We start from the raw sequence: 20,018 nt of genomic DNA, 5'->3' as shown, positions 1-20,018 counted from the left end.
GTAGTTCCTCTACACAGGCAAAGCCTTGGGAGATCAGGCCACAGAGCAGCCCTTGTTTTTTCTGCGCTACATTTGTGCATCTCTGCTCCCCCCCATAAACTGCAAGTTGTAGAGGAACTGCAGTTTCCCCTGACCAGCATTAGGGTCCTGGGAAGCCAAGTGCTGTGCCTTTGCAGGAGGCATGCAGGCTGAAACAACAAGCTGGCCGCAGATAAAAGCCAGGTGTGGAAACAAGGCCATCTTACTTGTGCATCCTCTGTTCATACATAACTACCTTATTAGTGTACTTATTGCTGAGGTGAGGTCAACGAGGAGGAAGCGAGTACACCGACAACTGGGAGGAAGAAGAAAGGGCTGGGGGGGGCTGGGGCAGGCGGGAAGGAAGCCCGGCTGCAGAGCAGCGCGGAGGGCAGGAAGGCAGGGGTGAGCGGCAGAGAGACGCAAAAGGAACTATGTCCGCAGTGCTAGTGAAAGAGCAAAACAGCACCTGCCAGAGGCAGGGACACCTCAGCACCAAGGCGTTGAGACTGGAAGCAAAACCTTCCTCCCACCAGAATGATCACATCCTTCCCCCCTGGGAAGCACTGGGTGAGCCCTGCTACTGCTGAGGGCAGGCTCTGGCCCAGAGCATCCTACCCTGTTTCTCCCAAGCAACTGATGGGAAAGAGGCCACCACGCTCCTGCAACAGACGGGAGGTCTGGGTGAGCAGCAGTACCCACACCGTGTCTTCCCCCCTTCCTTCTGGGCAGCCCTTCCCAGGTCAATGTGCTGCTTCCCACCATCCCTGTGCATGGGAAAGGGGACCTTGTGGCACCGACTGCGCTCCTCGCAAGTGGAGCATGGCCCTTGATCCCCTCCCATCCTATGCACCAGGACACCTTCATACTGAGTTTTGCAATGGATTAGCATTGATAATAACTGCACCTATTTTCCCCTCTTCTACCCTGTGAACATCGCTTCACACCCCATGCAGAGATGCTCCAAAATACAGGCACGGTTGGTCCCTGAAGACCCACAACACAAGCAGGAGTTACTGCCCGTCTTAAGCACGGCCTAGCTTTCCGTGGGACTCATCCTTCCCTGTCCACAGAAGAAGGTTTTAATCCCTTTACCCCTGCAAAAGTGCAGTTCAGGAGCAGCCCATGCCTATGTTCTGATGTCATGTGTACCTGAACATGATGGCAGGAGTCTCTTAATGGCCCGAAACAAGAAAGAGAGATGCAGAGAAATGGATAGTCTACTCAGTGTCTAATAAAGCATAAGGAAAAAAAAAAAGCCAGCCAACATACATAACTGTATTTGGTGTGTCTCCCCCCCCCTGCTTCTTTTTAAGGCACAGCTTTTGATACTGTATTTGCAAAAACACATAATTCAAAAAAGGAAGGAAGTGCTTGGAGGGTTTTTTATTTAAAGCTTGACAGGATAAACGAATCACAGTCTCATTAAATCACACAAATCTCAGGCTGCACACAAGACTAAACCACGAGAAACAGGACGTTACAAATCCTCATGCAGTTCTACACTTCCAGCACAACAGCTCATTTTATTTCTGCTCTTGGCAAGGTGAGAATAAAAGGCTTCTTTTCTTTGCTCCATAAATGTTTTTAGATGCTATATTACTTGAACTTAACACAGCAGTAATTGCACTGAAAAAGGGCAATCTGAATTGCTTCCTGAAAGAAGGAAACGTTTATACTAACACGCGCATGAACAGGGAGCGCAGTTACAAAAGGTCTGTTTCAATCCTATCACAAAAAACTTGACCAAACTCTCAAACTCTTCCAGGCAGAAAGGGTTGGAGAATTTTGATTTTCCACTCTAAAGCAACAATGTTGCTGAGATATACTGATTATCCGCATCTCATTATAGCAGTAAATTTTACCTCCACAGAGTATGTTTCTACTGTATGTTCCAATAAAACAAGTCCTATAGGCACTGTGTTTTGCTTTGCTTTTTATTACTAACTTTTTTATTAGACTCCAGTTTGTCTTTTTACATTTGTTCCAGAAAGCAAGCAAGCCCTTGTTTTAAAACTCTAAAAAAGAACAATGGTAAATAAATTGTTCCCTCTTTCTCAGCTCCATCTCAGTGCCAATTCCTATTTGTTTATGTTAGCAACATAATTGCAAGAGAGCATTTAGAAAGTTATCATTGTTAATGCCTCATTTCTATATACTACATACAAACAACATGCCTTCTATAGGCTAATTTGCTCTAGGCTAAAAGCTTGAATGAAAAGTTTCACCCTGGAAGAAGGCCTGCCAAACTGAGGGATGAAGTCAGTTTAGCCCTTGTTACATTACAAATACAATCCAAAATTGAAGTTTCCTGGACTGGAACAATTTTTTCCCTCTTTTTTGTATATATTAATACTTAAGATGACTATGCTGATGACAAGCCAACCTACACTAGCTGGGATGTTTTGTTTGGCTTCATAAAGCAAAATAAAGTGGTATTAGTATTTAAGTTCTTTTGTTTGTTTTTTTTTTTTCTTTTTCTTCTCTGTTCTGGCACTGTTTTATGCACGGCTCAGGGCAATATTAATTTAAACTATGACTAGATCAACAGAAATCTCTTCTGTGGCAGATACAGCTGTTTGTACCCTGACACAAACCACTGGAACGTGAATCCTACCTGTCTGGAAATTTTGCAGAGAAACAGGATTTCTAAGAACTACCATCATGAAACCAGTATGAGGAATAATGACAATTAAATCAAGGTTGTTGATTGGATTCTTCATAGCTTTCCGCTTCGTGCAGTCATTAGTGCTCACGTGCAGTGCACAAGAAGCCCTCTCTCCCAGAGCTAGCCATTCACTCCCTGCAAGTACAGATGACTTTACAAGGTGGAAGGTAGCAGAAAAAAAAATTAGGGTCTCTGAAAGATCCGACACCATTAAAACAGTGAGAAACTGAGGTAAATGAGAGGCAAGACAGAGTTGGCTAGTTTGCAAGATTATTTGCATTAGTTGTTTTTGTTATAAAAGTTGAAATGACCGGATAAGATTCTGAGCCCATCCTCACTGGATACAACTGTGGAATTACCATTTGATGCTAATTTGCACCATCATAAGAGACACCAGAATCTAAAACTTTGTATTTTCAGATCTACAAGCTACTACAGATGAATCTGTGAAAGAGTGAATGCCGTTCTTACTGAGGTACTTGGCAGAGGTTGTTGACTTGCCTTTACCTCTAGAGGAAAGTCTCCATTTAAATACTGACTTTGAAGTCTGAAGCTAATCAGTATACATGTAATATATTCCCTTTCTCCAATTCTTCAACAGGTGGGATTCTCAACATTTTCATTAAAATAATTGTTAGTATTTCAAATGCTGGCTATGTCTTTTTTCTGTTTTCAGCCAACAGGCAGGCCTTTGAAATATCACTGATTTCATTAAAAAGCCCTCCTTCTAAGACTGCCTTTAAGTAGCCAAGACATGCAAACCCCCTGCCTATCTTTTGCACGCTCTGCTTAGAAGATGCGGACGCATCTGCTTAGAAGATGCGGAGGAAGCGCTTCCTTTTGCCCAGCACAGAGCATAGGCATCCTCTCGGCAAGACGTCAGACACGTCTGAAATTCTCTTTCTCTCTTTCTCCCTTTCCTCTCCTCCCTTGCTGCACACTGGCAACTCAGTACCCATGGGAACAGACCCCCTCCTGGCTGTGGCAAGGAGTAGCTGGGGTCTGCCCATGTTCCCCTAGCATATCTGCCTGCTTGCTTTCCCGGGAAGCCTCTTCTGCGCCAGTGCTTGCTTCTCTTCAGGTTTGTGGCCTTCCCAGAAAACGTGAGTTTTCCCTTACCATGGCACCATCTGCCATTTAGGAAGGGTATCAGCAACATTCAAGCCAACCATCTGGAGAATCAGGAAAAAAGTTTGTGAGGATGAAGACAAACTTTTAAGTGGTTTTGCCCCTTGCTTAGTATAATACAGCCCCAATCCATGTCTGCAGCTTTTAAGTGCCAAAGGCAGAGGGCAAGTAATAAAGTGAAGCCAATTCACTGCCCTAAATCAATCAGAAGGTTTTCTCTGCCAACATAAAAAGAGACTGTTCTGAAAAAGAAATCTTTGTTTTAACATAGATTGATTCCTTAGCAACACCCAATCCTGTCAAACCTATTCTGTTGATGGGGTTTAGTCCTGCTTCAATCCCATTCAGACACTAAATAAGTGAAAAAAATGCATTTAGTCTGATCTAAAAACTAGTGCTTAACATTTCTAACATTTTCATGATTCTTGCTTTTATTTCCTGATTTGCATCTATATTTCTAGTCAGCATATAGTAGAGATGTTTTACTAACAGTTAAAACTGCTATAGCAGGTATAGGGTATACTACACAGGATGACTGCAAGCAAAGAAAAATTTTCCTACTTTCATCAGGTTGGGGTTTTTTTAACTGTTGGAAAAAAACGCATTTAAGTTCATGCTAAATATGGGTATAAAAATGCAAAAAGATATACTGGCAGCAATCATAAACGATGCCAAACAGTGACAAGAGTCTTGTTCTGGTGTTCAGCTGTGTCCAATCTACTCCAAACTTCTCGGATTTTTCAGTATCTGTGCAAAACATTTTGTTGTGCCTGTTCTCCTGTGGTAAAAGAGTAAAATTCTTGTGAATTTGTATTTGGACATGAGGTAGTATAGCAAAGTGCTGGTAATCCACACCCCCTGGGAGGAAACCTGCCACTAGTAGTAAACCTACCAATCATCAAACTCAGTTCGGTGAGCTGATTAAACAAAATTTACCAACTCAATAAAGCAGAAGGAACTCTACATAGGCATAGTATATTTCCTTAATTCATTTTAACTTGTACTTTATTTTAATGCATTGAACAATTTAATAGTACTTCTAGTAACTATAGTGAAGTGTATGATATAAAAACCCCAAATATGAAATCTGATATTATCTCTAACAGACCCTGGACGGTTGTGAGAGACACCAGGTTATTCCCAGGGAGGAATGGCACAGTTCTGTGCATTCCCATTACGCCACCCCTGCGCTGACACAAAGCTACCGCAGAATCCTGTAGCATCTCACAATCCTGAAGTGACATTTAAGTAGAGGAATAGAAAGATTTTAAGATGAATTTACGAGCACTGGTAGACTGGTCTACTTAGAAACCGCATTTATTCAAACGTATCTTGTACCTCACATTCTGCTTTTCCACTTAAAGAGCCCAATTCTGTGAACAGTAGCAGCCACACAAGCTGGGGTTTTTGACTTCAGCATAAGAAAATGAGCACCACTGCGCTTTTCTTAAACAAGCAGACAGGCAACATGTTGTGCCCCAGAAGAACCAAAAGAAATACTGTTTAAAGTTAGTTGGGGAGGAGGGAGTATCCACACCCACAGACCTGAGGTCCAGCTCTGGATGCAGAACCCCACTGACTGCCAGCGCACACCCCAAGTTCGCATTGCAAATCAGGTAGCTGGATACCACCACATCATAGTCTAATGATGCTGTACTTCTACAGATTTTCTCTTTCTTCTATTTTAACTACTTTGAGATTGCTAAATCTCTTCAGATTGCTCCGAAAGCAGCAGAAATTATTAACAGTGAACTAATTTATGATGAAATGGACTTATCATACTAACTACTGATAATTTTCTTAAGCTTTAATTGTTCAAATTTGACACAGCTCTTTAAGAATCCTATCCAATGTGCTTTCACAATTCTCAATGGATAGTATTTATCTGGCTTATTTACTAATTACTTCCAAATTACAAGTGTCCCTTAGGTCTGAATCATTTTTGATGAAAGAATGAGCAGACTTACATAGTTTTATATCATGAGGGAAGAGAAATTAAAGGAAAAGAATTTGTATAGCTCAGATTAAGCAAATGGAAAGCTTGCTTTCTTTAAAGTGTTTTCTAACTTTATCACCACATGCAGGTAACAATTTGTGTCTGCTTAAACCTTCCATGCCATCACCATGCCGAGGTCTCCATTTAGTTGTTTTTTTTTTAGTGAATGGAGATAATCATTAAAAGCTATGGCAAAAGCAGTATTCCTGACTGCAGATACTGTAAATGTCACTGTCTCCACAAAGGAACCGAGTATGGACAAGCACATGAGGAATAATCACATATTTTCAAGCCACTTAAATAGAACATGCCCAAGGGCACACTGTAGAGGAGCCCACGTTTCCGTCTGTGGGTAACGTATACAGTTTCCTTTCCAGGAGTCAGAAAATCTAAGTTCATGTGAATTCTAATATATCACTTTTCTGCCAAGCACACTGTTGTAAGAAACAGGCGCATCGGTGTCTATAGTTTAAAATCAATTTCACTTGGCTTGGACATCAGAGAATCAGGGGAAAAAAATAGACTTTTAGTACATGACATTTGCTTTCTGAAAGCACTGTCTTTCTTGGAAAATGTAACATTGTTAATATAATACGTACTTTATGTACTCCCTCTACAGCTGCTACTTCTCTAGCATTTCAGCCAGTGACTGATGACTCCAGATTACAGTCGTGTGTTTCCTCCAGCATCACCACGTCACTGTAACCACCTCCTGATTTCCAAAACTTCAGAAGTAGCATCCCTATTCTGAACCATCTCCAAGACCTAAGAACCAGTCACCGTTGGTGCAAGTCTTGACCCAATCTGTCTTTTTCTTGATGACACTTTTATTCAGCACGCTTGTTTCCAAGTCACTTGACATTCTCCTGAGTACTTCTCATACATGGGACTTGCAATTTTCCTCTTTTGTAACCTCACTTCAGATGGATGGAAAATGACGGGAATCTTTTGCTTAAAAAGGTATTGCATTTCAAAGAACAAAAATATAACTGCTTTGTTTAGTGAATCTGGATGAAAAATTCAGTTTATATCCCAAAACCACAGTGGAACTGATGTGGTATTAAATATTACTTTCTGAGAAACTTGGACAGTGGTGTAATGAGCAACTCTCTTGTTGCTCTGCTGTTACTGACCACACTTCTGCTTTATAGCTGATTCCAAACAACTGGGGGGAGGGGGAAATCACACATAAGGAAGCTGACTTTAATCCAGTGGTAAGGTAAGGAAGACGTTGTACTCTATCACATACACTTACTGGGTGCACTCAGCACCTACAGTTTTGAGTCACAAAACTCCAGTAGTGTCCACCTAACAGCTTTATGGTCTTTGCACAGCTGTATCATTGTCTGGCTGTTAATGTTCCTGCCTCATTTACTGAAAATGTTAAAAGTCAGTAAATAAGGAAATAACAGCAAGGATTTAATGGGAGGTATTTTAATTATTTTAAAGTGTCATACTTTTTAACTATTCCTTAGAAAAATAAGTGAGCAAATTCAGAAACAGGGTTAAAGTGGCACTATCAAAAAGCAAATGACTGTAGAAAGAGGCCTTTACTTTCTTGAGCTGGATCAGATGTCTATCTTAGCCATGCTGAATTTCTCGGCAGTCAAGGCTACAAATTACTATTGGCTGCTTGACTGATTAGACATGGTGCTGGTATGCCTGAGACCTTCCAAACACAGCAGGGGTTACTGCAGCAGTAGACAATACTACAATATTTGCAGTATTACAGGCTATGCAGTTTTCTATCCCTTCTCTCAGCTTGTGCAACGGGTTTACGAGACTCCTTGGAAACTTTCATCTGCAAGCATGGGATGGAGTAGCACCAGTAGTAACTCAAAGCTTTGCAGCTCTGCAGTCTGAAGAGCACAGACACACTATTTCTAGAAATGCCAAGAAGATAAAAATTCATTGAGGTGATCTCCTCCATTGGGGCCCTGCTTACTGAAGAAATCATTCAGGGAGTCTATGCAGAGCACTACAGTGCCGTGCAGTGATGCTTGAGCTAGCTCAGGAATCAAAAGATGCATCCTCATATCTATATATTTTGCTTTGCATTTCCTCTTTGATGGCTATGGTTTTGGTGCCAGCATCACCTGAAGAATCCTTGGGGCACTTTCAACTATAATCAGTTATTGTTTTAAAAAAAATAGAGCCTCTGCGCCACACACGACAAAAGCAGAGTTCCACGTATACAGTGTGCTCTAGCTGTGCCCTTATTTATCTCATGACGACCTTGCAAGAGCAACACATATTCCAGTGACTGCAAGGCTTAATTATTTTAATTCTGTGGTCCAGGAGTTTTCAGCAGGGTTTCTCTACTGCTTGCAGCTTTTGCAGACTGTAGCAGTATATCTGATCACTGGTTTAAGTAGCTGTGATCACATTACACCCACCCTGCACTCTTCTCATTGGCTGCCTATATACCGGCAGATTGATTTTTTAGCCGGCTCTGTTGGTCTTTTTAGTGCTCCTAATAATAAAACGCCTGAGCAAATAGAAAACCTTCTGATAGGTATTTTATGCAGACACACTTTTTCAGGATGTAACCCATAATAACCTACTGTATCTTGACAGACAATTGTATGGTTGATGTGGGGCGTGTTAAGCAAGAAGCAGTGATGTCCCTCTGCTACAGATGCTAGCACCGGTACAGATGGCAAACAGGACACAGACCGCACCTCGCACAGACATGGAGCACCTCCTGGCCTCATGAACTGCAGAGCTCAGCAGGTGCTGGGTGATCCTTCCTCAAAGAGACTCCTACCAAACCGTGATCAACAGCACCTTGTCTCTTCCCAGAGCAGCACCTCCTGACTTCTGCTGAGTCTCTCCTGGCGCTTTTAAACTCGAGTCCCGGAAAGAAAAATACAGTCGAGCATCAACTTCAAACACTCTCAGCCCCTGCCTCGGGGTGAGGGCTCATTCCAGCTTGACATCTGTTCGAGCTCTGCTCATTCTGTCTATGAAGTAACACAGTCAAATTAATTCACTGTCTTTAAATACAGCGCATTTAGAGACCTTTGCTCATTTGGTTCCATCTAGCAATAGCAAGTATCTGCAATGGCATGCTTTGGTATTCACATCATTCAGAAAACAGCACTCAGAGCAAAGGGCTGGTGCACAACCAGGTCTCACTCCTATGCAGAATTAACTCACAGTTAAGGTGCCCCTAACTTGAAAAATAAAAAGCACTTCCAGGCCCACAAACATTTTCTCTGTTTTCTAATGCCTATCTGAAATTTTGCAATTTTGGCACCTGGATGTTTCAGGCTACAGATGTTTAGACACAGTGAAGAGCGGCTCAAGAGCACACATGGACAATGCTGATCCCAGTCATAGGCTATTGCCACCTTCATGGCTTTCCACAGCAGGGGCTGCCACTAGGAAAACCCTGAATAACAAGATGGCCATCAAACAGAAATATTTTTTACCTGGAGGTGAGAGTATAACTAGGCCAACAAAGACATTCTCTTCTACCAAGCAGAGAGAGAAAAGCTGTATTAAACAGGGAGTTCTCAAACCAGACACTCCAAAAAGCTCTCCAGTGATAGTCAGGTGGGAGCAGGACTCCAACTGTGGCTCCTTCTCCAGTAGATATTGGGCTAATGCTTCTGCCTTACCACATACGCCTGTGCACAGCCACACACAATTTGGCTCCAAGCTATATTGCTCTGAATGTACCCTTTAAAAAAAAAAAAAATCAAACCTAAAATAAACAGAAAAAATACAATCAGCCTGAACAAGAAATAGCAGTGAAAAATTACGATGGAATGAATATCAAATATGCAGAAATATTTCTAATGGAGAGATTAGCTTTCTACAACAAACTCTGGTTTTAACCTTCATAAATTCAACAAAGTAAAACCCAGTCACATGAAATTTCACAGTCATGGTCTTGTGCCAAGGAAAGCTTCTCTGGAAAGTTTGAAGTAGATCAGCCAAGTCATCTTGGAGATATGAGAGTTCCAGAAAAGTGAGGTGTTCTCCATTTCTTGGACTGTGTCCTAATTTTTTTTGGCTCATCATAACTTAAAAATGGTTGGCTTAGACATTCCAAATTTGCTTGGCTACTACTGGTGCCTTTGACTAGTTGCAGGCTATTTTATTACTAAATGTGGGTTTGTGCAAATTCTAAGCGCTGCAGTTGTTAACACCACATGTTGGCTTGTATATACCATAGGCAAGCCAGCCTGGTCCACTGCAGGCTCCTCCATCACCTCATCAGCTGTGCTCAGGAGGCAGTGCCGAAGACCAGAACCCTCCCCTCAGGTCCAACTGGGTGTAAGAATTTGACTGGACTTTACAGTCTCTGTGGAGGAGCTACATTTCACCAGGCTGAAGAGAAATGGTCCCAAGGTGCTTCCGAGCCTTGCTAGTACCAAAGTGCCTCTTTTGGAAAGGTAAGCACACACCAGGCACAGCTGGTTTCCTCCCCAGACTTACTGTCGTCCTACTACTCCTTCAATTCATACTTAGCCTTACTCTCCGATGTGCACAAAAATTATCCCAGGGAACATCCACATAACTCCCAAGTACCCCCTCCTCCATGGATTACTGATCCAACCTATTTTCCATTTCCACGGTGACAGCAAACTCCGTGCTGGGGTCTAGGTGCTGCTTCTGCAGCTTATTCCCTCTCTCTGCTCCACTCCCTCAGTCTCCAAGGCCCTCTTCCAGACTGGGAGCCTCATACACATAGACACAACATACCTCATTAGACTTCTGGGCAGGAAAACCCACAGGAAAGATCTCAGCCCTCAAGAAGCAAATTTCCCCTGAGCAAACTAAAAGCTTTGATGAACCCTGGAAAGACTGTGGGTAAGGAACTCGCTCCTGGTGGGGACTGCTCTGTTCACAATCTTGATTTTGATAACAGATGCTATGGCAACCTCATGCATCTCTTGAGTCGGCCTTCAGCATGGTCAACTGCTTTAAACAATTCTCCTTAATCATTAATATGTCCTTTGACAACGACTGTCACCTGCCAAGTTGCCAGGAAAACAAGCAGTGCACAGCTGATCAGTGGTGGAAAACTTTAGGACATTAAAAACACGTCTTGGTGAAGTATGTTTCTACACAGAAAATGCCTCAGTTACAAAGGGACGTATTCTGAGATGGACACACGCATGACTCCCATTCACAGGATCTATGCGAGTGCATCCAAAGTAGAATAGGCTTGAAAGTGTCTACGTTTACCAAATGCTGATCCCACACAGAAGCGCTTTTTGAGAATGACACATTCTTCAATCTACTGCATCTTACTTTTGCTCTTCAGAAACAAAAGATTTTGCTACAACCACATCACCTACATTCAAAAACAAAATTGGTGATACAAGTACAAAAAAAATCCATAAAATATAAATGATCTACCTAGTAGATAGTAAGAATGGAAGTTTTTCCACATTTCTCATCCAGTTGCATAGTTATCAGAGCTCTTTTATTTGTACTGGCTTCATATATCTGTTCTGTCACCTTTTAAATGCAGATAATCTACCTCAGAGGTTTGCTCTTCTCAGGAGAGACTATGCAAAGCTCAGCCAAGTTTTACAAAACACACAGCCCTGCGCTGAGCCGGCAGAAGCCTGTGGAGCGCCAGGGAAAGCTGCAGCAGGAGGACTTCTTGCCGTCTCCGATGGAGCTCCTGCCTCCACTGCCCTTTGGGAAGGGGTGCTACCCCACTCCACCTCGCCGACCGCTGCGTGAGCTAATGAAAAGAGCATGAGGAGGATCTGCATGCACTTTCCTCCCCCTCTCAATCCACAGCGGGCCAGTCACAGTCTGACCCTAACTTAACACTTGGGCTGTAAACTTACTTAACACTTGTAGAAGAATTTATTTTTTCAAACATACTGATGGCAGCATATGGCCCATCGACAGGTTTATTATTATAAGACACTTTTTCCACCAGGTTATAGTCTTTTTTATAAACATATGTTTCAGCACATAATAAAATCCCTAAGAACTGTTTCTGAAACATAATCACTATGCAGGCACAGAAACTACTTTTCAAGGTTTGTCAAGATAATGAAAGAAACAATCTTTTAAGGGACTTGCAGTTTTCTAAATGTCCTTTTCTAAATGTCTTTTAAATCTAAGGGTACCGAGAGTTATGCATGTTAAACAAAACCAAAAAAAAAGAAAGAAAAAGAAAAGTGACTTCTCTTTGTTAATGCCACATTATTCTCCATTTTGTCAAAGCAATCATTTTTATACTTAGTAAAACTTCTCCTTCCGCTAAGTAGACCTTTTAACTATGCTTTAAATCAGAACACGTGTTTTATGGGTGAATGATATGCTTCCGAAAAAAAGGTGGCATATTATAAAGAAAATGTCAACACCACACAGCTACAGCCATGCAAACTCATCAGTGTAAAACCACCCTTGATATTCTGTGCCCTTCAGCTGTGCTAATAAAAGGTCTGTGTGTGAAGTCAAGGTAGTTAGAGCACAGTCTTGCATCCATCTGCAAGACTATATCCAAGTTAAACGTCTAAAAACATGTCACTGCTTGATTTTTCCTATAAACCACATTTGTGTTCCTAAGAAATAATGCTTCTTGTCTATCAGCTATAACGCAATTTCTACATTAGCACCACAACCTTCAGAAAAAAAAAAAATAATCACATAGCGTACACTGCTTTCTTCAAAAAATTCCCGCGCTCCTCTTATTCTTAATGCTTCCTCTATAATGCCTCATGATATATTTAGCCCAAGCAGGTTTTGTTTTAAAACCAGCGTCTTCAATACATCAAAATATGACCCAACTCACGTATGTTTCCTAAGAGCTTTGTTTCCTACCACCCAAGTTTATTGTCTCCTGTTGAAAAGAGCCTGCAGCTGGAATACAAAGTAGGAATCACAAGGGTCTAGATCTAAAGCCTACTTAAAGGCAGTGCAAGACCTTTCCCCGATTTTACGGGGCTAGGTATCAGGCCTGTACTTCACTGAAGACACTAGAGCCTTCCAGACTGTATAATAGAATATGTTAAATACTCCTTAGCCGCTAGAATAAAAATTTGCAACCACTTTGAACATTTATTTGGTATTTTGGGGGAGAAAGAGCACTTCTGGTTTTTTTTTCCCCCCTTTACAATGACACTGGAAAAAATAATCAGTCACCAGCAGATTTGAAGCTTGAAGACAAAAAAAAAAAAATCCCTATTTTTATCATAGGCATACTGTTATAATTGGCATGCGTGAGCTTGCATTCAAAGAAAACTCATTTGTTAAAATTAATCACTGACTTCTCAGCCAATTTGTCAGTAACTACTATCAAGTCTGGACATGATTAGCTTCACTGGGAGATACAGCGTGCCCTCTACAACGCTTCCACAGGATGAAATCCTAAACCCAATGAAGCCTTGGAACATTTTGCAAGCAACTTCAGATGGAGCCAGGACCTCATGGATGCTGCTGCGTGCTCTACTTTTTTCTGCTTTTACAGATTAAGCCCTTCTAGGAGAGGCGGGCCAGCAGCTCTGATAATAAAATGTGCTCTTTCTCCACCAGTGGACAGAACACGATTAGCAATCACAGGTCCCTACGCTGTGTTTGGAAACACTTAACTGGAGGGATCGGTCTAGGCTGAGATGGGGCATGATGTGCTTGTTAGCCACTCTAACAAGTCTTTCGACAAGGGGACTGGCTCTGCTCATCTAATTGCCATAGCTTCTCCTATGATGTGAAACCTGTCTATTAGAAACCACATTTCACAGGTGACTAAACAGCCATCAGATGGTAACAGCTTTCATTTGTTACTGACCTCCATTCACTGCCGCAGCGTAAGGGCGAATGGCCTGATACCCCATTGCCACTCCAGAGCCAAACACCTCCTGCTCTGCATACTGAATTATAAAATACCTACAGTATTTTTCAGATTTGCACTTTGAACCAGCATCTTCTTATCTAGGAATCAGCCTCATAAAAGAATGTCAAGTTCTGCACTACTCGGTTATGCAAAGACCGAGGGCATTTTGGACCACGATTGTAGAGCACATCACCACATTTTTATACACAAAAGGTGTTTACTTTGGTCCCTATCCCTCAAACAGAACATCACAGGTAGAACAAACTTGGTATTTCACAGACAGAGGATCGGAGCCTTTGCTGAGGGACAGATAGGACAGTGACCAGACCAAAAGTAGCCCTTCCAGTGATGGACTGAAAGGCAACTCCACTACCAAAACTAAATGCAGAACTTAGCCTAGCAGAGCTACTTTAAACTAAGGATCCTATAAAGATCCCTCACCAAATTTTACACCCTCCAGACCTTTGGCTCCATCAAAGACACAATGAATTCACAAAGTTGCAGAACAAATCCACGTGTTGGGCCACATATCTTCCACCCAGACAGATACATATCACAAGGGAAGAACAAAAGCTTTCCTTTCCACAGTTAACAGCCATTTGGTTCATGTGATTTTACGTTCAGTCCCCAGAGAGCACTCGCAGTCCCTTCACAACCCTAACTATAAAACACCCTAATCTCAGACAGTAGTTAGACAATTTAATACAATAAACAGTGGATTGTACAAAACCTGTGGTGAATCCTATTCTGATGACAATCGCAGAGCTATGCCATGAATAACATTTACTTTTAATTTACATTTAGATTTCTGAAGTGCAACCTTCCAGAAAGCACAACGCAATAACACACACAACCACACATGCAAATGTAAGGTTGCATCTCCAATGAAATGTAACAGCAATCCAGGCCACCACATCCCAGAGCCCAGCTCCGCTCCACTTCCCCGGCTCCCACCAAACCTCTGGCCATCTTCAGCAACATGGAAGATCTGGCCTCTCCAAAGTGACTGGCGTCGAAGGGGGCCTTGAAGGCCTGTGGACAAACAGGCTCTGTTGGAGCATCTCTCAGGAGCAAGTTCCCAAGGTCAAGGACCCTCATCAAGAACACTGGCAACAGCTCCCTGACATTTAACTCTTCAAGACTTTATCCTCTTGGAAGTAGTCAATCTTTGAAAAATGCATCCAACAAACATAACGATTTTGGTGTGCTTTGCCCTCAGGACCAACTATTGAAGCACTGTTTCTAGTCTACGTAAAATTTTCAGACCAAATAAAAATAAGTATGAATTTCTTCTCAAAATTGCTTTTCTCAGAGTGTTATTGATGAAGAAAATCAGTTTTCTATGGTTGTACCATAGAAAAGACTGGATCTAAAACACAAAATGCTCATAAGACCCATAACAAACATCAGGGTTTTTTTACCTTATTCAAAGGTATAATATGGTAGTTGTAGTCAGCTTTTCATATGATCTTGTACCCTAAATATGACAGCATGAGTTCTAATAAATTCCATTTATTATGGAATTAACATATACGATTAAGCACATGAAGCAGGGGTTGCTGTAGCTGAACCCTTTACTGTAAATTCTTTGTGGTGCAGATTTCATCCCATGCCGCTACTTTTGCATTCTTAAAATAATTTTCAAGACACACAATGTCACTGGAAGAAATACTCTTAACTTCAGCAACTGTTTAAAAACTTTCAGAAAAAAAAAATAATTGCAACTTTCCCATTTGTGTCATGGTTTGGTGGATACCTAAATATGAACGACAGAGTTTTAAGGAAGACCCAAACATATTACCATATGACGGCATGCAGACAAATTGCTCTGAATTACTACCAGCAAAATCACAACGCAACTGCTTTTAGTTATGCAAATTGGAAATGTAGCGGCATGACTGCAAACGAGAGCCTAAAAAGTGCAAAGTTCACGAAAAAGCCATGCATGCAGCTGCTCCAAAAATAACCATGGTCAGATAAAAGTCTGAAAGCAATTATTTGGGCTGAATATTGTACACAGACCACTGCACTAAGCTTCATATAATTAAACAAGACAAAAGTTCAGATGGTGCCTAATAAACCATTTACTACATTAATTATATTCAAGTGTGGCAGTCTAATGCTTGGTAATAACTAAGGAGGAGGGAAACAATTTAAAGAAAAGTATCCGATGTTGTAAATTTCTTTCTTTTTCATTCATCAGTCCCAATGTTACTAGCCAGCCTTTCTAACACGCTTCAAACGCATGAAATGGATATTGTTTAGTGTCAGGAAGAGCTGTTTAAGGGTTGTAAACCTTTACTCTGAGGAAGCCAACAGTCTTACTCGACAAAAATTATTTCTGCACTATGAAAAAAACACCAAAGCCAGATTTTCCATTCCTTGAATCAAGTCCCTACGCCTTTATTCCAAAGTTACAGTGCCACAGGAGCCCTTTTTTTTTTGTAGCAGCACCAGCATCTCAACAGACCTTCGCAGACCCAACAGATTTCCCACTGACCCTATTCCCTGGATTGGCCTTCACCCTGATCACACGGCATTTGTATACATCTGCAATTTTAATACCATTTGCAGTAATTTCTTAGCAAGATAATTAATATTAGAGAGGTATTTCATACATTTTGGCTTCTTTTAATGTCATTAGTAGCTAAATACATGGAAAATGAGCCAACACCATATGCCCAAGTACTTCCCTGTAGACGGCCAGCCAATTGCTTAGCAAATACCGAGAAGTTCCCATAACACAAACTGAAAATTACTGCAGAGAGATTTGCATAGAATTTCTGGTGGACCAGTAGCATTCCAACAACTTATGTAAAATCCAGCATGCTCCACTAGTATATGCAGTAACTAACATACACAGCATCAATGCGCAATGCAATCATTAGGATGTTACCAACAGGATGCTGTTTTCTCTCATTTCACTAATCTGAAATAGAGAAAAAAAAAAATCACATTCTGTAGGATTACAATTATTTTCTATTTTGCTTTCTTAAGTTTAAATCAGGAACCGGTATCTCCAGATTTTATTTATGCACAACTCTATGTTTAATCTAAGAGGGCATCTAACAATCATTTTGCAGATTTCAAAGAAGGACAGAGATAAGGTGAACACATAACTTTATCCACGTCTTTCCACTGGGACATTTAAATATGCAATCCTAACATCCCTTTAAGCTCCTTTTACGAAGTTTTTATAACACCTTCTTTATTGTTTGGCCTTTCTTTTCCTTTCCTCCATAGAAAACACATCACAAACCAGAGATGTAGAGGTCTGCAACTTTGCAACAAACCTCTAACATTTTGTATACATCCTCCAACTCTGAATGTGCAGTGCGGACAATGCTGGGAAATCCTGTCCTCTGCCCAGATGAACTGTGGAAGAAAGAGAGTTCTCCAAGTACCACATCGGCAGTTGTGGAGGTCCTAAACTCCATCACCGAAGACTTCTGCCTACAAATAGTTCAAAGTCTTCACTTAGAAGATCTCAAATCCAGCACGTTCACAGCAAACGGCAAGTGGAGCCCTGCCTGCTTCAGCAGAGGTGTCTGCCAAGACGCCCCTTTGTTGTCAGCTGCAGAATCAGTGCCAAACACCCTTGGGTTTGAATACACAGGCAGGACCTCACCTCCAGAGCCTTTATCACAGCTTCTCATTCAGCAACAAATAGCTCATCTTTTCTCAATAGTGCAGCTCTTGGTCTTAGCAAGACACGTGAAAAACCAGTAGATAACCACCACAGCATTTCCAGTCAAACAGTATTTTAAGCAGAAAGTACATATAAAGAAAAAATACCTCTAAACTACACTTCAAATTTAAAATAATAATAATAAAAAATGTTAAGAAAACCTCCAAGAGCTTCATCTTTAAATGGAAAAAACGTAGTAATTCTTTCCCCATATCCAGAAGTCCGGCACTATCAAAAGCAGCTGAATTATTTTTGCATGAGTTTTCCAAACAAAAAAAAGATACATACATATATATGTATTAAAATTACCTGGATGCACACACCACGCCTGGAAAGTTTCATTGCAAAGAGTTAAAGTTGAGAAAGTTTGCAAGACTGAAAAAGGAAAATCAGATTGAAAAACGAGCAAAAACCTTAACCTTGAGGTTTGCTGCTGCCTCCTGCCTATCACTTAACATTTCTCTCCACATGAAGAAAGGAGATGACTAAATCTAACTCCAACAGTTATCAACTAAATCACTTCAACGAGTAACCTCATCAAAATTTTTTCTAGTATCAGCTGAAACACATTAGCGTGACAGAATAAACTACAAATGGTGGTTGAGTATTAGAGATGATAATGTTCCCGACAAAATATATAAGCAGACCACAACAGCGATCTACACTGCTTACTAGAGGTAAATTCGCAGAGACCTTTTTTTCCCCTTTGAGAATATCGATTTTTACATGCTAATACGACTGCCTAACTATTTATAAGCGCAATCTGCAAAAGCAAATATAGAACTAATAGAACAGCCTTGAAAAGCAACCCCCAAAAAAGGTCTCATTTAAATTCCTGGAAAGCGCTGCTTCTCTAAACATATCTATTCAACCTCTCCTGAGCAGGCGAACCCTGCTGAAAACACACCCTGCGCACTCCCCGCCTGAAAACTGTTAAGCCAAGAAGCCACTAAGCTATGCCACTGAGAATCCGTACGACTTCACGTATAGGATTTTCCTCCCAGCAAACGCTGCACAGTCGAAACCCTCCCCCTCGTCCCCCTCCCCCCCCCCCCCAAAATAAAAGCGCTCTCCGCCCGGGGTGCCCCTACCTACCGCCGGGGCGCTCAGGGCTCTCTGGGGTGCCTGCCCCCCGAGGTGCAGCAGCCGGGGCGGCGCGGGCGCTCCGCCTCGCCGCTTCCCACGAGTTGCCGCTCCCCCCGCATGGTGGTGGCCGCCGCACGCACAAAGCGCAGGGCGCGGGCAGCCGCCGGGGGCGGGCGGCACCCCGGCTCCCGCCGGATCCCAGCGGCACCGGCGCCGGCAGCTGACAACGGGCAGCGGGCGGCTCGCCGCGGCGCGGCACCGCCCCCCGCCCCCCCCGCCCCGGCCGCTGCCCGCCCCCCCGGGAGCCGCCCCCCCGCCCCCCCGGGAGCCGCCGCCCGCCGGGGCCGCCCCCGCCGCTGCCCGGCCCCTCCCGGGATGGGGGCCGCCCCCGCTACCTCGCGGGCGGAGCCGGGCGCTGGGGCGGGCGGCTGCGCTGGCTGCCGGGCGGAGGGGGCCGCCTGCCTGGGGCCGGGGCCGGGGCCGGGGCCGGGGCGGCGGAGGGGCGGACATGCCGGGGCTGCCCCCGGGCCGTGCCGCGCTGTCCCGGCTCATTGTTCGGGAAGGGCAGCGGCGGGCGGGGCGGCCCCGGCGGGAGGGGCGGGCGCTGCGGCGGGAGGGGGCAGCGCCGCACCTTCCCGGGCGTGGGCAGGGGGCTGGGGGCAGCGCTGCGTCTGCCGCGGGTGGGGGGAGTGCGTGGGGCCGGGGCATCCACGGGGATGGGGGGGCCGCGCTGCGCCTTCCCCCGCCTTGGCGCGGCTGGGGGGGCCGCGCTGCACGTCCGGGGGTGCCCGCCGGAGAAGTTCAAAGCGGGAGGGAAGGGTGGGAGGTGAGCGGGCGGGGGCCGGGCCGGCAGCCCCCTCGCCTCGGCCCGCCTCCCCCGGCCTGCCCCGCACGGAAAGCGCCTCGGGGCTCCGGCACCGCGGCGGCGGCCGCCGAGCTCTGGCAGCGGGACCCCGGCGCGGCGAGGGGGGTCTCCCTGCGACCGGTCCGGAAAGTTGACGGCATGGTCCTTTACTCGGCCCGCCCCCGAGAGCCGGGGTGGTGGGACTCTGGCACCCACGCGGCGTGGAAGCGCCGCAGCCAGCTTTGGCTCTTTAAGATTAGGCTCCGTTAATTAAGGAAATATTTTAAGCTTAAAGGTCTCCTGAGAAGAAACGCATTAACTCGCTCATAAAGCGGGTAGAAAAACAATGCGGTACAGGGCTGTTAGATCAGCGAGCACAAAGGGAAGGAGAGATCAAACAGATGCTGAAGGAACTACGGCAAATACTCCCTCACGCCGCTGGACCCGAACGACACTGATCGCCCCTGTCGTACTTCCAGTGTCTATCCAGAGGCACAGAGAAAGAGAAATGTTTGCAGTGCAATCCTTGCTATCCTTTCTCAGCTTGCTGAAGAGCTAAAAATACCTTAAAGCATGTTTTACTGTCTTTGTTCGGATTGAATAGTAGTTTACTTTGCAAATAGTCTAAGTAAGTCTTTGCTTACAAATAATCAGTGCGATGATCGATAGCCTTTATTGTGCTGAATCTGTGCTCTAAGCTAAGCATCTGTGTAAATGCATCCAAGACTGTAGCTTCTTTGTGCCCGTATTTGTAAGGTGTAAGGTGATTGGAACAACATG

General features: G+C 43.7%; 1 protein-coding gene across 2 annotated transcripts in view; it reads right to left on the bottom strand.

Moving 5' to 3' along the window:
* The window catches only part of ST6GAL2 (ST6 beta-galactoside alpha-2,6-sialyltransferase 2), a gene marked incomplete at both ends in the record, with an annotated part of 49,612 nt that extends 30,744 nt beyond the window's left edge, over positions 1-18,868 (bottom strand). Inside the window, one exon of one of the 2 annotated variants that reach the window (XM_082333717.1) lies at positions 18,790-18,868. Coding sequence is in view for 1 of the 2 variants with exons in the window: in XM_082333716.1 (XP_082189842.1) it covers positions 17,618-17,650 (33 nt within the window). Of the gene's footprint in view, positions 1-17,617; positions 17,651-18,789 lie in introns of those variants that run through there. The other variant, XM_082333716.1, reaches the window with a different exon arrangement.
* Positions 18,869-20,018: the final 1,150 nt, after the last annotated feature.

This window comes from Platalea leucorodia, assembly GCF_965183815.1.
Source record: "Platalea leucorodia genome assembly, chromosome: 2".
Taxonomy (NCBI): domain Eukaryota; kingdom Metazoa; phylum Chordata; class Aves; order Pelecaniformes; family Threskiornithidae; genus Platalea; species Platalea leucorodia.
This window is presented reverse-complemented; position numbering and strand designations above follow the sequence as displayed.